General features: G+C 44.7%; 1 protein-coding gene across 1 annotated transcript in view; it reads right to left on the reverse strand.

Annotated features, from left to right (window-relative positions):
* Positions 1–16161, reverse strand: part of LOC139219753 (glutamate receptor ionotropic, delta-1-like) — a 454804-nt gene that overhangs the window by 62472 nt on the left and 376171 nt on the right. Inside the window, exons 6-7 of the mRNA XM_070851702.1 lie at positions 11231–11404; positions 4315–4476 (exon numbers count right to left, since the gene is read on the reverse strand). Coding sequence (XP_070707803.1) covers positions 4315–4476; positions 11231–11404 — 336 coding nt within the window. The remainder of the gene's footprint in view (positions 1–4314; positions 4477–11230; positions 11405–16161) is intronic.

The raw sequence follows: 16161 nt of genomic DNA on the forward strand, positions 1-16161 counted from the left end.
CTTGTTTGGGCGCGCGGCACAAAGGGGGGAGCAGAGGGGCGGCGTTATTAAAGCCTGTTTTATTATGTACCCATTATAAAAGAGGCCTTGCCAATATTGTTAACTTTAATGTCCGTGCAGATAAAATATAATGAAGTGAGAGAGAGGAGGGAGGGAGGGAGGGAGGGAGGGAGGGAGGGAGGCGTTAACAGGATATTAAAGGGGGTCGAAAACAGTAACAGGGAGGAAAATAGTGTAAAGAGAAAGGAGGGAGGAGGAGGGAGATAAAGACACAAGACAAGACGAGGACTCGTGGTGGTGGAGGGGGGTGACCTTTGAAGCTGCCGCCGCCCTCCCCCTTTAATATCAGGCCGCGTCCCATCATGCATTGGGAGCTAAAGCTGTGCAATGGGTTTTTCACACATGGGATCTGACCTCTGGATGACAGAAGCCCTCCATGGTTTGGTTTACGGACATAAATCATGTCAGTAAACGCCCCATTTATGAATTTTGAAGCTTTTAAGTGTCTTAAACGTCCCGTATTGTATTAATTGTGTGTGTGCTGATATTGGGAGGTCCTGATAGAACAGCTTTATGGTTTGATGTTCAAAAAAGTGGCTGATTTCTTTCTGAGCGCTCCGCTTTAGACGAACAGAAACAATCTGCTGATGTTTTGTGTTACAGGAGCTGGACTTAGGGAGGAAAGAACAACGGTCGGCCTTCCTGAAGGGCTGGTGGAGGTCAGGTGATCGACCGAATGTAAACGGCGTGCTCACACACACATTTACTGAAAGATGGAGCAGGAGAAGAAGAAGGAGGAGGAGGAGGAGGAGGAAGGTGTTTTCTTATGTGGGAGTGATGGTAAAAATGGCATTTTGCACAATACTAACTGCTAACAAGTAGCTAAAAGACACTAAAGGCTGGTGGACATTTTAAATCAAACAGGAAAACTCGTCCACTCACTCGTCCGCCTTCACAGCTGCTGCTGTGTTTAGACTCAAAGTATTCTCACTCAAACTTGTAGGTTTACAGTATTTCAGTTTGTTTCTAGCCAAACTTCAGCTTCTTACTTCTTCATCTACATTGCAGAAGTCCTAAACACGAAGAACAAAGCGTGCGAGCGAGCATGACGAAGGTTTCATCACAAACGCGTGACACGTCACATAAAGCATGATTAGAGCTCCACTGAAAGGCCGTGGATGAAATGCCATCTCAGGACTTCCATCAGTTCACGCAGGAAGCAAAGCAAGACTGAAGACTCCCGTCAGCGCCGACCGAGCGGCTAAATGTTCGAGCGTCGGCTGCAAAGGTCGCAGCCGTCGTCGCCCGCAGGAAAACAATGTTTGATAATGTTTGCTGTGGTTTGCGAGCGGCTTGCTACAGAGTCAGCGATGCTTCCAGTCGTCCATCTGTCTTTGTGCAGCACAGACACACAAGTGAACTGTTTCACCCTCCGACTGTGTGTCTGGTGGGAGACGACGCCACGAGAGCTGCAATATGTCATGAAGTCATGGACACGACAGCGGAAACAAAACCAAAACCTGTCACTGTATCATCCACCTGCACTGTAGCACCACTGTTCGACACCTAAAGTCTAACATACAAATAACATGCAAGAGATTTTAATCTTTCAACCGTTTACCAGAAAGCTTTTGAGGTTCAGCAGCCTTCTCTTTCCCACCAGATCTGATGAATCTGTTTGTGTTAAGCAGCTGCTGAAAGCTTGTTTCAATAGATCAGCCTTTTTATAGAAGTCCCTCCATCATCGTTTGTCTTTTTTAGTTTGGTTATGTGCTTCAAACTTTATCTACATGTTTGTATCGTTTGTATGAACGAAGGAATGTCGTCCACTTCTGCCCTTTTATGTTCATATCTTACAGTGTTCAACAACTAAATTACCATTATTACTATTATTATTAGTAGTAGTATTATTATTAGTAGTATTATTATTAGTATTATTGTCTTAACGGAGGTATTCATGAATCTATTTCTGTGCTACATACAGTTTTCTATATATTTATATCATTTGATGTTGTTCTCTTGACAAACTGCACTAGTAGATATCAAAGTGACAAACGACCTAAAGTTTTTTTTATCGTAGTTTAACTTTTGGAAGCTTCTGCTGCCTCCTCATCAGACTATTTACCTCCCAGAGACACTGCGGAGGTAAAAACCTGAGCGGTCCAGCAGCCGTGTGGTTTAATTGAGCCGTGTGTTGCACCTCGGACAGTAGGAGATCATAGCTGCACCTCCTTTAAGGGCTTGTTTGTGAAGCGAAAGGACGAAACGATCCCGATAAATAACTACAACATGTTCACTAGCATCCATTAGTAGGTGGACACAAGCAGGCAGAACCACACAGGTGGGTAAAAAAATGGTGCTTTGCATTGTGACTCGGGAGAAGCAGCAGTTTGGATGTGATGGGCTGTCTCAGGTAGTTTCATCTAGGCTGCACACACACACACACACACACACACACACACACACACACACACACACACACACTCAGGGAGGGAGGTTACATCTTATGATGAACTGGAAAACAGTGCAGAGTGAAAGTGCTCTGCTCGGCCCATTTTTCACTCTGTGTTTGCCGTCCTCTCAAAGTCATTTTCCATCTCATCAGCAAAGCAGTCAGAGAGACGCCGGCTGGTCGAAATGCTGTTCAACAGGGCGTTTTGCTGTCTATATGCGAGCTGCGGTGATGTACTGTTGTGCCCCGACTGCAGCAAAACAGCCTTTAGAGAAGTCTGAGGCCGCCTGTGTGAATGACTTTCTGACACGGCGATGAAACTCAAAGGTTTTCAAAGTTAAACAGGAACGTTTTATGGTTTGCGAAGGTGCATTTCAGAAAAGGCATGATGGCTAAACGTTAAAAGGAAAATGACTTTTTCTGAACGCAAGTTTTAACGTTGAGGTTTTGGCCTGTTGGTTGTGATCCTGAATCAATGATCAGGAGGTGAAGAGAGACTAAAATATCCCAAATGTTCATTAATACTCTAATTGAACTGTCAAATGTTTGGCTATATGCTTGGACACACACGTGTATGTGGCTGCAGCTTCACTCATGTTAAATAAAACATTGCTGCGTGCCGCATCTGTTACCTTCCACCGTGACACCGAAGTCTGAGCTCATTTCTGTTCTTGACGCCCCACATCTGTCGGGTTATCAAGCTGAAGTCATTTTATTCTGGATTCAGAGTAAGAACACGTTGCGTTAAACTCACATAAACTCTCAACTTTTATGGTGGCGGCAAATAATTTTAATGATAAAAGTCATTTGGCGTCAGGGGGTCGTGGTTATTTCATGAATTTGCAGCATGTTCTCAGTCCCAGAGGGTCAAATATCGTCACTTCGTCTTCTAGCAGCAGCACGAGACTCACTTTCTACGTCAGTATGAGACGCTAAAGGGCCATAAAAGTCTGCATATAGAGGTGGAGGTCCTGGAGATCCAGATCATCAGGGTTTGTGACTTGAGCTACGTTACACCACTAAAGTTCTTGTTTTGACCCAAACCATCATCTGTTCTGCCTAAACCTAACCAAACTGTGACACTTCAAGTTGAAGGTCTGGCACCGTCAGACGGTCAGGGGCATCAGTGTTTGACAAACCTGCAGGCTGAGATAGTTTATATTTGCAGTCTGACGCACTGGTACAAAGTGCCGTAGACGTGATTATTTGGGATTCTGGGTAATTCTGTGGATGCCAGTGACGAACATGCAGCCGTGTCAAAGGTCCTGGTTTGTCTGCAGCTGATGCAAAACAACAGCAGCGTCTGAAACCTTCTCCTTCTGCTTCCATAGGAGTTTATCAAACAGGAGGAAGACAGAGGGATCACTAATGAGATCAGCGGTTGTTACCATGAGAGATGTCAAAGAAACAAACTGATATTTTATTAACAAAACACAGCTATTCATGCTCCGAGGAGCTCATCAGAAAAGCATCTTCCACCAATTAGATGCAGAGAACCAGGCTACAGGTTGTTGGATGCACATCAGGTTTTAGGCTGAATGTGTTTCATGTTTCCCCAGCAGCGTTTCATGTTTCATTCATCTCCTGCTAACAAAGAACTTGTTTATTCTTTTATTTAACGATGCCATGAATCTGATTGTGCTTTAATGTTCCCCTCCACATTTTTCAACTCAATGTTTCATAGGAGACAAGACGTACTCCGCCATCTTGAGCTGCACTGAATCCGACACATGCAGTGTTTCTCTCCTTTGTTTGAATGCTACAGGAAGGATCGAGGCAATTAGCTAACAAGCAATCAGCTGTTGATCAGATTAAAGATGTGAAAATGTTCTCATTAGTTAGTTGACAGAAGGCCTCAGTACCTTCTGGATGGTCTCCAGCATGGACCAGCCTCCGTTCCACGGCTTGGTGGACTTCCTGATGCAGTTGAGGCTGGCCATGCTGTGCCACTTCCTGTCCTCCAGCTTCCTGTAGAAGGCGTTGGCCAGCATCAGCACGCTGTCGTACAGGTAGAGGTTGGACACCTGGAGAGAGGAGGAGGAGGAGGAGGAGGAGAGGAGAGGAGAGGAGAGGAGAGGAGAGGAGAGGAGAGGAGAGGAGAGGAGAGTTTATTGGGCTGAAACAACAAGAAAAGACACCAAAGATCTGAACAGTAGTTTGCAGCAACATTAGACAGAACATACTAAATATAGAAGAAGAAGAAGAGCATAATTAAAGCTGCATCCTCTCTAGTGTCCAGCAGGGGGCGACTCCACCGGCTCCAAACAGGAGTCTGATTGGATGGAAGTCAATGAGGAAATGATTTATCAGCTCTCAGTCTCTAGTTTACTGTCTTCTTCAGCACAGCAGGACGTTCATGTAGTCAGTGATGGTCCATTTAGAGGGAGGGACTATCTTCTCACTGACCAATCAGAGGAGGGTCATGACTAAACCTAACCAATCACACGTGAGGAGCCTTCATGGGGAAAAAAAACCATCACTTCTGGATTTAAAAAAAGATGGTGGCAGCCAAAATGCCAAACTTGAGGCTTCAACATGGCGGCCTATGGTTGTGTTAATATTATATATCATCTTTATAAAGTCAGGACTCTGATGTCTAACTCATCCTGTCCACTGTGACAGCTACAGGGAGGAGGAGGAGGAGGAGGAGGAGGAGGAGGAGGAGGACTAGGAGGAGGAGGAGGATGTGTTTACGTGTTCCTCTTACAGCACTCTGTGTTTAAAGCAGCTTTAAATCTTCACATCACATCACAAAAGCCTTTTGTGCTCACAGGAAATGAGAGAATCAGAAGAGAGAGTAAAGTCTCTCCTCACATAACCTCCATTCACCTGAAAATGTTCCGCTGTGCAATGCATCATGGGACAGCATCGAGGACGAGCAGCACGCTTGAATATAAAGTGTTTTTGTGCCGCCATGTTGTCTTTGCACAGAAACACGGCCAGACATGAAAATATCATATTTAGAACATGTATTATTATAGAACTGCAAATTCAAGGTAAACACACACACACACACACACACACACACACACACACACTGTGACACACACACACACACACACACACAGAGGATGGTGTTGAGTCGACAGTGAGTCTGTCCACATGTGATCATGTCGTCTGTCACCCTCAACACACTGTGACACACACTGTGACACACACACACACACACACACAGCAGGAAGCAAAGACCAAATGCAGGGTGACAAATGAGCATCAACCCGTCCAGATGAGTACAGCTGACTGGCATGAAGTCCATAGCACGCTGCCTGGAGCCATGACACACACACACACACACACACACACACACACACACACACACACACACACACACACACACACACACACACACACACACACACACACACACACACACACACACACAGTATTTATGCATTTCCTCTCATCCTCTTCTGTCTTGAAAGACTAAATCTGAAGAGATCAAATTCATGGATAGGGGAGGAGAGGATACAACCGCTGATCCAAAGGTAGAATAAAGCAGCAGCTCCACCACAAGCACACACACACACACACACACACACACTGCTGTCTGCACACACACACACACACACACACACACACACACACTACTAAATCACAGATTAGGCCTGGAATCTGTTAGATTATCGAGATGTTGATGGGAACAGTTCAGTCTCAGGTTTTAACATTACAACTTTTTATTCCTCCAGATGTAGTGAAAGGTGGAAACTCTGGTCACACCTGCTTCTTCTTCTTCTCCTGCAGTAGAAAACAGATTCACCTGCAGCACCTAAGCAGCGGTGTGTGTGTGTGTGTGTGTGTGTGTGTGTGTGTGTGTGGTGCCTGCTGCCAAAGTGTATTTGTCTTTAAACTGTTAATTAATAAATTCTATGGCTGGTGTTTGAGTGAAATTATGGGTCAGTGGTGGAGGATTGTTTGCTTAGCATAGCACCAGTATCCCTAAGAGCCCCCTCCTCCATTTATATATAATTATTCTTTAATGCAGCAGGGTGGGACGTGAAGGTGTGGAGGTCAAATCACACGTCACACACCTGCAGCTAAGCCCCATGTTTAGCTTAGCTTCAACCACACGGTACCTGATGCTGCTTTTGATCACAGCTGTTAAAACAGGAGCTTGTGTGAATAACAAACCAGTGACTTCAGTCATGAGGGTCATTTTAACTTATCTAACTAGTCTAACTTTACTTCTGTAACTAACAGAATCATCTTTTCCTAAAACCAACCTCATAGTTTTGGTGCTCTAATAAAATTGTGTCTCTCTGTTTCAGCTTCCTGGAAAACTTCCCACTAGAAAGACAAGTTTTCTCTTTCTGCAGCAGCAGCGTCCTCTTTGTTAACAGCTGATGCAGAGTGACTCCGTCCGTCCGGAGTCTGACGGCTGGACGCTCTCTCTCCTCCATCAGGGAGGGAGCCGGGGGACGAATGACGTCGAAGGAACTCTAAACCCCCCCTTTTTGCATGAATTATTGAGTCAAACGTCCTCTTTTACCGGCGTCCCTGAAGGTTACAGGCGAGGACAGGAGGGACGGAGAGGTTCAGGGGAGGTGAAGGCGACCGAGACGAAAAGGTGAAAGGATGAGAGGTGATGAGAGATGTTGAGGGGTGGAAGAGGAAAGAGAGAAAGAGAGGAGGAGGAGGAGGAGGAGGACACTGGAAATAAGAAAAGGGTATAGTAAAATGTTTAAAACACACAAACAGAGTAAGAAGGAGGAAATTAATTTATCACAGAGGAAAGACAAGAAAACCAGATGAGGACAGGAAATACAGGAGGAGGAGAGAAAGAAAGAGGAAATTAAAAGAGGCACAGAGGGTTAAAGTGAGGATAAGATGAAAAGAGCCAAAGAACACGAAAAGGAAGGAAATAAGGTGAAAGAACAAGAGGAGGAAGAAGATTAAAACATGGATGTGAGCATGTGTGTGTGAAGCCTGATGTTATTCTGCTTCACACTCAGGTTACAGGACCTGACCTCCTTTTTGGGGACAAAATGTGAGTCCAAATCAGTGAATTTTAGGGCGAAGACTTGGTTTAAGGGTTAAGTTAACCCTTAAGAACCCTTTTCTCCTTTCTTAAAATCACTGGGGATAGAAAACACTGAAGATCTGAAGTGTTAAATATGTCACAGCTTTATTTTTAGAAGCTGTTTCATAATTATATTCAGGTTCATCTAATCCAGGACAGGATTAGAGCTGTTAAACTGTCTGAAACTCACCTTTTAATAACTAAAACAGGTGTTAATCAGGTAGACCGCCATTTTGGAAAAGGTCACTGGGTCACATGACTGCACCAGGAAGTTCAGTAGCCGTCACTGAGGGAGTTAAATTCAAGGATGAAGCTGTAAAGGGACATTTCCAGAATATGCTAAAGGTGTGTGACACCTGTGGGTTTAGAGCAGGCTTTAAAGGTGCAGGTCAGGTGAAGTTAAGGGTTCTGTTTAGTTCTGCTAAATGCTCCGTATTTATAAAGTGCCTCTCTTGTCATTTCGACCACTCCTCAGTCCTCATTCACTCATTCTTTCACACAAGTTCGGACACTTTGACATGCCGGGGGACACATGATGTTAATGAGGGGTCCCCACAAGTATAGAAATACGAGGATATGTGTGTGTGTGTGTGTGTGTGTGTGTTTCCTCTCCGCTGTGATGTCAGACTCGTCTCCACAAATGTCAGAACACGACGCAGTGTTTGTCGATGAGAGTAACAGTAACAGTTCTGTTTGCTGCCTTTAAATGTCAGAACCACGTCGACTCCACAGCTGTTCACAGATTACAGGTGTGTTGTGTGTCGGCAGGTGTGAAACGAGGAGGGAAAGGCTGTCGGGGATATTCCTGCCATTGGGTGAGATATGTGAGAATAACCTGATCCTAAACACCAGTAAGACGAAGGAGACCGTCATAGACTTCAGGAGGAAGAAGACTGTGTGGAGAGGGTCTCCAGCTTCTGGTTCTTGGGCGTGCACATCGAGGACGACCTGACCTGGAAACACCAGAGCCAGCATCAAAAAGGAGGATACTTCCTCACAGGCTGCATCTGCGTGTGGTTTTCCAGCTGCAGACAGAAAAGCTCTCCAAAGGGTGGTCACCACGGCCCAGAGGATCACCGGCTGCCCCCCGTCCCTCTCTGGAGGAGCTCTGCAGCCTCAGGAGGGCACAGCACATCCTCAGGGATCCAGCCCGGTGTCATGTCTCGTCCTCAGAACTCTCCTCTCGTTCCAGGCCGTCGACTTCCTGCCCTCGTGTGTTTCCCGTCTTTGTGATGGTCTCCCCCCCGCCCTGACTGTTCCCACCTGTCCCCCGTCACCTTGTCTTGTGTCAGGTTGTCTTGTCATGTTCGAACGTCAAGGTCCCTTTTTGTTACCAAGCCCTAGTTTTCACTGCTAAGTCTGTTGTAAGTGTCTTGTTCTATGAAAGAGTTTCCACCTGCTGAAGAGTGTCTCTTTATTTCATACCGTCCTGGACACTGTTACCTTCTGGCAGACCTTTCAGGACACTGACTGAAGTGATGTGCTGTTCAGGCGTGGATGATATTCATTTTATTTATATTTTGCTCTTTAGTGTACTTTACACCTTTTATTCTATTCATCGTGTTCTTCTCTTACACCTTTATATGGCACCTAAAGCAGGTCACACCTTTCAGTTTCGTTGTGCTTGTTGCAATGACAATACAGACATTCATTTTTTCATATTAAAGTTAAAAAGTTTGGAGAAATGTTGCCCTTAAATCAGTAATCACTGCCCTTGAATGACTAATTTGGCCTCTAATTAGCTTCCCCCCCTTTAATTTAATAAGGTGTAGCATAATGACTTCCTTTTGTCCCTACAAATTAATATTTTGAGCCTCTGAATGACCCTCAAACTGCTTCATTCGCTCCCTGCAGCGTTCCTGCTCTCAGCGCTCATTAGGGCCCCTTTTGTGAAACGAGTCTTTGTGTTTGACTGTTGAGACAAACTTTGTGTGGTTATTGTTCGGCGAAGGCTTATCTGCCCCCCCCCCCCTCTCCAGATGAAGTTAGAACGATCAACAGTGTGATTCAGTGTTTCTTGGACACAAATTTCTGACTAGATTGACTAACTAACTAACTCCAGTGTTGTTCACTCGTCGGCTCCGTTATATTTAGCAAAGCGACCAGATGAGAGTCCAGCAAAGTGGACTTAAAGGTGATGATAACTGATAAATGATGATGTGTTTAATCACCTGAAGCTAAGATCTGTTGTCTTTTCATTAGCTTAGAGTGAGTCTGTTATATATCCTGTTCCTACAGCAGCCCAGAGAGGACAAACAGAGCCTTCTGCATGTTTTATGTTAAAGCAGCGTGAATGATGGAGGAAGAAGATCACTATTCTCCTGACTCCTGATTATGATTCGGTCCTCATCAGCCACCGTAGACGCCCTCTCACCACTAGATGACACTAAATCCTTCACGCTGCACTTTTAATCGCCCCATTTCTCCCTTTGTCTCAGTCGGCCTGCTCAAACTGTAGTCAGCGCTGAGGCAGAAACACCTCCGGGGGCGTTGTGGATGAGTGTTACTGTAGAAAGGCTCGACACGAATGACCTCAGGTGTCAAACAAGCTGATTAGCATTCAGGTGTGAAGGTGTTTCCTCCTATACACAGGAGCGAACCCCCCCCCAACCCCTCCAGGTTATGGCCGGGGTCACGGGGTCACATTCAGGTCAGCGGTGAAGCCTGAAGTTGGAGAAACCTCGTCTCTGTTTGTGCATTGATCAAATAATTCACTGGCTCTGTGTTCGGTAGACTGGTAGGTAGATAGTAGGCTGATGTTTGCAGCCAGCGATGCTGTCACCATGACGACAGGAGCATATTCTGTGTTTAATATTTGACTTATTGTTTCAGCATCTGTCTTTTGGTGCCTAAACCAAACTGTAACAGCACATATTACATATTACATTGTATTTATTACCTTTACTTAGTTATTTATTACCTTTACTTACATTTTGTACATTTTTATTGTGCTTAGTTGTTTGTATTCATGGTGGTGCTCACTTTAACTTTCTATGGTATGTAAACACCAGAATTTCCCCCTGGGGATCAATAAAGTATTTCTATCTATCCATCTATCCATCTATCCATTGCTACAAACTGCTGATGATAAAAGAAAAGTAGTCCGACCTGGAGAGAATTCAGTTGGAAATTAAGAATGAGATATTTTAAAACACCTATTGTAAGTATGAAAAGGAGTCTTCCCCTCTCTGCTGGACAGGTTGGGGTCTTATAGGGGACTTTTCTCACATTTTCTGGGATTGCTCTGAATTGCAAAAGTTTTGGGGGGAGGTGAAGAGGGAAAAAGGTGAGATTTTACACTTGGACAGGTCGATTGACCCGCAGCAGCTAATTCTGGGCACTGCACCTTCAAGAGGGTTAGGGAAAAACTAATTGTATATGCTCAGAGTTCTGATGGTGATTGCCCACAAAATGATCCCAGTAAACTGGCTCAACCCCTCCCACCTACCTCGGACCAATGGGTGCAAAGACCACAGGCCGTGAACTGCATGGCAACTATAACTGGACATACAGCTAGTATTCAAGTGGACAAGCTAAAAAACCTCCTCTGCCATCTATGTTTTCTTTTTATTTGGTCTACACTTGTATTAATGAACGTCATACTGTGGAAGACTCACCGTCAGGAACTTGCTCTAATAAATGGACGAGTAGAAGAAGAGTAATGATCTAAAATATCACCACATAATTCATCCAGTGTGAAACCCAGCAGACACTGAAGGAGCAGAACCATCAGAACCATCGGTCTGATGCTGGTGACTCACCTCCAGGTTCTGCAGGTATCCCTCCTGCGGGTCGCACAGCAGAGAGGAGATCCGGTGGTTGTGTCTCATGCAGCGGGTGCTGCTGTCCCTCCACATGGGGAAGATCTGCCGGATCACCGTCATGCGCCCCAGTGCACTGTGGGTAAGCTCCAGGATCTCCGAGTCGCTGATTTCCTGCAGTGAGAGGAGGAGGAGGACGTTATTGACCTCCACTCGTTCTGTAGCTCATTAGAGGAGGACTGATTGTTGTTTTCCCAGAGCTCTGATACCGATTTCCTGAGAGGAAGACGCTGATTGTGGCAGATTTTCTGAAGAGCTGTGAGGCAGAGTTATTACAGTTTGTATTCTTCATTAGTTTTTTTTTTTGTCTTTATGTCTTTTTAATTTCTGTTTTCAGTTCAATTCCGCCTCATTTTCCAGAGTGCGTCTGCTCGTTTCACTGTTCGGTTTCCATTAGGTTCAGCATTAGTTATCTTTCTATTTATCAGGGGCAGATTTGAGGAGCTCAGAGTTGGAATAAAAACACAAACAAAACACTTGTAGTCTCAGTGAACGTCTCCTCGGGCTGACTGTGACACAGCGGAGCGAATTAACAAAGAGCCAAACTCAAGACATCCTTATTTCATCTTTTTGTAAGTACACAGATGGTGTGAGACTATTTCTACTTTTTACTTTGGTCTCCGTTAACTTTAATAACTTACTGTGAGGTAAACTCAGCACCTGATGAACAAAACAATGTTTATTTCCTTGAACCAAATGCTAATAAGCATCGATCAGGCAGTTTTAACATATCGCAACCAACAGCAGCATCAGAGCCACTAAAATGTTTATATTCAGTGAATTATTTTCTGTGAGGTGTAATTATAAATAAAAGCACATAAATAATCTATGAATAACATTAGCTTCATTACACTTCGCAGCACCAAACATAATTACCGTCCGCAGCTTAAACAAGAGTCCCGACCGATGACTTGTTTGTTTTCTTTAGTTGAAAAGTCGTATTTATTTTCCCACTCGCCAATTAAAACAGAAGCCGGGCTGGTAAACACAAGTCACCGGGATTTGGAGCTCATTTATTGGAGACTTTTGAGAACATGTCATTCTGTCAGGTTAAAGCTTTAAAACCCAAACAAAGTTTGATTCCAGGTCCTGTAATTGCAGTCGAGACATTAAGAGTCTGTCTGCTGTCTTTGCTGAAGTGCATTTACTTTCTCTTGTGTTCAATCCACTCAAGAAACACGTGAGCATCAGTCCACAGGCGCCTGTGTGCTGCTCCACACGTCTGAATAATGTCTGTTCTGACCTTTAATGGAAATGGAAAGAAAAAACACACCCCCCATCAGCTGAGGAAGATCATGTCGTACAATCGAAAGCACCGATAAAGCTACAGAATGAAACCTGTAAATGTTTTGATGCAGAAGAGAAGACCAGCAGCTCCTGCGTGGTTAAATTCCTGATTTTTTGAATGGAGTCTGGTGTGTGTGCAGAGAGCGATAAACAGTGATTTTACCTCACAGAACACAGGAACTGTCTACTACTGCTGATGAGTCTGTTTATGTTACTGTGTGTTGTGCAAAGATTTCCTGAGCTAACCCTTTAAGACACAACACAACACAAACACACTGACTGATGGAGGCAGCAGCAGAGCAGCAGCTCCTGTGTTCTGTTCTCTAAAATCCCTGTTTTAGTGAATGTAGTCTGGTGTGTGTGCTGTTTGTAGTTAAACCAAAAGGATCTTCCAGGTCTCTCTCTGTAGGGATCCTTTCCATGATGCTGTCACACACTTAGAATAACACTCTGAGCCTGTCAGTGGATCAAACAAGCTCTTTTAGTGGACCTACTGTGATCAGGTGCAGTTGTCCCAAAGGATCACGTTGCAGCCATTGCAGCCCGTTTGGTGTCTGCTGGCTGAGGTGATCTACTGGACCAGTTCCAACACTTTTACTACCTACCAGTCACTCAGACACCAGGATGAGGACACAGAGAGGACCCAGGATTAAAAACACTGGGGTTTCCTTTAGCAGCTCTAAGTACTTGTTAAAATGTTTAAGCTGTGAAATGAGACCCCAAACAGGTTGGATGAAACATCGACGACAGGCAGTTTTTCTTTAATCTTCCAGTGTCTTACATAACAGCACAGCCTCTGGGTCCGAGACGCAGCTGTGCAGCCAGAGACGCCTTAATACAGTCAATATTCAAACTGTTTTCTTGCACTCACATCCACAAAATGGATGCAGAAGAGGGGATGAAATGGATGTGATATTACAGGGAGATGGTAATGACCTGCATTCAGGCGCAGGCAGACTTAAGAGTGAATAGGAATTGAGCTGAGGATCATGGGAATCACTGCAAGAATCAGATAAGAGGTTTGAAGGGCCGTTATCTTCTGAGAAACACAGCAGTGAGTATAATATTACCTCCAGTAACAGGTAATGGTGTTGCAAGGAAAGATGGGATCCTGACTGAGGATGATTAGAGGGTCATTATACGCAGTTTACTGCCGCTTATTCAGAAGCAATGAGGCTGCAGCTTAACACTTCAAATAATAGAAAACATGGCATGGCGAGGCGTTTGTCATAAACATGCTGTCAGACATTACCGTGGAACAAGAAAGTCTGCAGGATAACATCCTGGTGGCTCATTACAAACCAGAAAAACAAAGTTATTGGACCAGACGGATTCAAAATGGAGACGTTGCTCCTCTGAGATCTTCATCACTCGTTGTCCTGAGGGCGGAGCGGCACGAAAGGCAAAGCACGAGGGTTCATCCTCTGCACGGCGGCCATGTTGGCACAGCTAGATAAGGTAAACCCACTGTTAGCATGTTAGCAGTTTAGATTATTAAAAGTATTGATAACATCTGAGGATCAAGCACTGACTGATAGTCCACACTTCATCCAGCATCATTCGTAAAATCGTTAAAAGCCTCAGACGTGTTGCATGAAAACGCTGACAAAGGTGTGTTCTGTTACACCTGTAGTGACATCATGCAGTGAAGTACACTTTTTTCACACAGGCCTGGGCTTTGGTGTTATTTCTGTTAGCCTATCAGAGGAACTCTGTCGCTAATTCAGTTCATTAAAGCTTAACTTAAAGCTGGAGAGCTGCACTTCTACATCTGTATTCAGCAGCATACCTGCGTCGTCGGAACGGCTCCGGTTCGGATGTGAGCCAAAGAAAAGCCTCTGCTGTGGACGCTCCACATAGGAATCCAACACGGTGCTCAAAGGAAGGATTACGATTAAAAAAGAGAGAGAGCGATTGATGGAAGTCAAGAGTGTTGGTGTAATTACTCCGATGGCCAGAAGGGGGAGACAGATTCAATCTGACGCTCTAATGAGTTTTAATAAATGATTAATGAATGTTATTATTCCAGTTTCCAGTTATTATCAGTGAGATTATTTTTTAAAACAGAGCTTCGCCTGCTGGAAGACCTGTTCTAGCAAGACGCTGGCCTTCGGTTGGGCTCTGTGCAGCGACGGGGAGACATGGGAGGAGGAAGGAGGAGGAAGGAGGAGGAAGGACGAAGCCCCGACAGAGAAACAAGGCTGTGATGGATTTTGCCGTCGATACAGATGGATGGTTTAACAGCCTCCTCTGATGTAACCCCGAGTTGCTTTTGTTCACTAAGTGTGTGATTTGCATTTTGAGGAGAAGTACAGGTGTCATTTACAGTTAAAAGTCTTCTTCAGGTAATTAGCTTTTGTTTAGCAGTAATCCATTTTTAAAAAGCAGCCGTTAAACAAAGACAACCTGCACGGTCTTGTTTCTCATCTTTTGTGGGGGACGTTTCCTGCTGGACAGGTCTTTGAATGCACCATGGAAGCATTTAACATAAACACATTTAAATAGTTGATGATCACCAACATTTCATGAGTGACACTTTGACTCTTTGACCTCACAGTGATGTGAGCACACACATGGACGCTGGTTTACAGGTGGGTTTAATAATGAGTATGGGCTGTTCGGGGGTCTTCGGCAGGCCGAGACCTGTTTTCTGTATTTCCAGGTGAGCAGAAGTGATGAAACCAATAAATCAATATGTCGAAGGTTTGCAGGTTAGCAGATTCTCTATGAAGCTAGAAGGTCAGAAACTTAAACACTTGGATCCTGCTTTGATAATTACAGCACCAGCGTACATTTATGGCCCCCGGCAGACCGAGATGTCCGGCAGCATGCAGCCAGATGTGCTTGTGTTTTCTGTATTTCTAGTGAATTAAAGAGATGCTCAACATTGTATCCCGTCTACCAACTACTATTGGATCGATTTCAACGCACACAGTCTGGTTCCCCTTTGGCAAACCCTCAACTTCACATCTAGCTCCTGTCAGCTTCTCATCAAGTCAAAAGGTCACGTTGTCCGTTACTCTGATTCACGACTAAACTAAGGGAACGTGGAGAACGGTCCAGTCCAGGCAAAACCACCCTCTATGTCTGGATAGTGTGTGCTGCACTCATCCACCAAGTGTCATCAAAGTCAAGCCTGCAGTTTTTGGATAATCCTGCTGACAAACAGACAAACGTCACTGAAAATATAACCAGGAACTCATCCGCTAGCAGGTGGTTAGCCTCGCTGAATCTTAAAAAGCCGACGACTAACAACGTCCTGGTAAAGAAAAATAAAAGTTCGGACTTGTAGGATTAAAAATAGCATCTGTTGTGTTCGGTGCACCAACGGGGGGGTTTCCTCTCTTGAACTTTGAAAACTAAATATCAAGCGAGTCTGTGATATTTGCTCTGCGACACTTGAGAACAGTTTGAGATCAGGTCGCTCGTCTGCTCGCCCCGTGCAGACTGTTCAGGCGTTGGCAGCCACTCGGACGTCATCAGACCGGAAGTGAAGCTGATGTGTGGATCCTGGACCCTGAAGTCTGTCTGGTGGGTAAAATAACTCACGAAGAAAGAAGCTTCATCCTGTTTTAGACGCACGG

The sequence above is a fragment of the Pempheris klunzingeri genome, chromosome 20 (genome assembly GCF_042242105.1).
Source record: "Pempheris klunzingeri isolate RE-2024b chromosome 20, fPemKlu1.hap1, whole genome shotgun sequence".
Lineage (NCBI taxonomy): Eukaryota > Metazoa > Chordata > Actinopteri > Acropomatiformes > Pempheridae > Pempheris > Pempheris klunzingeri.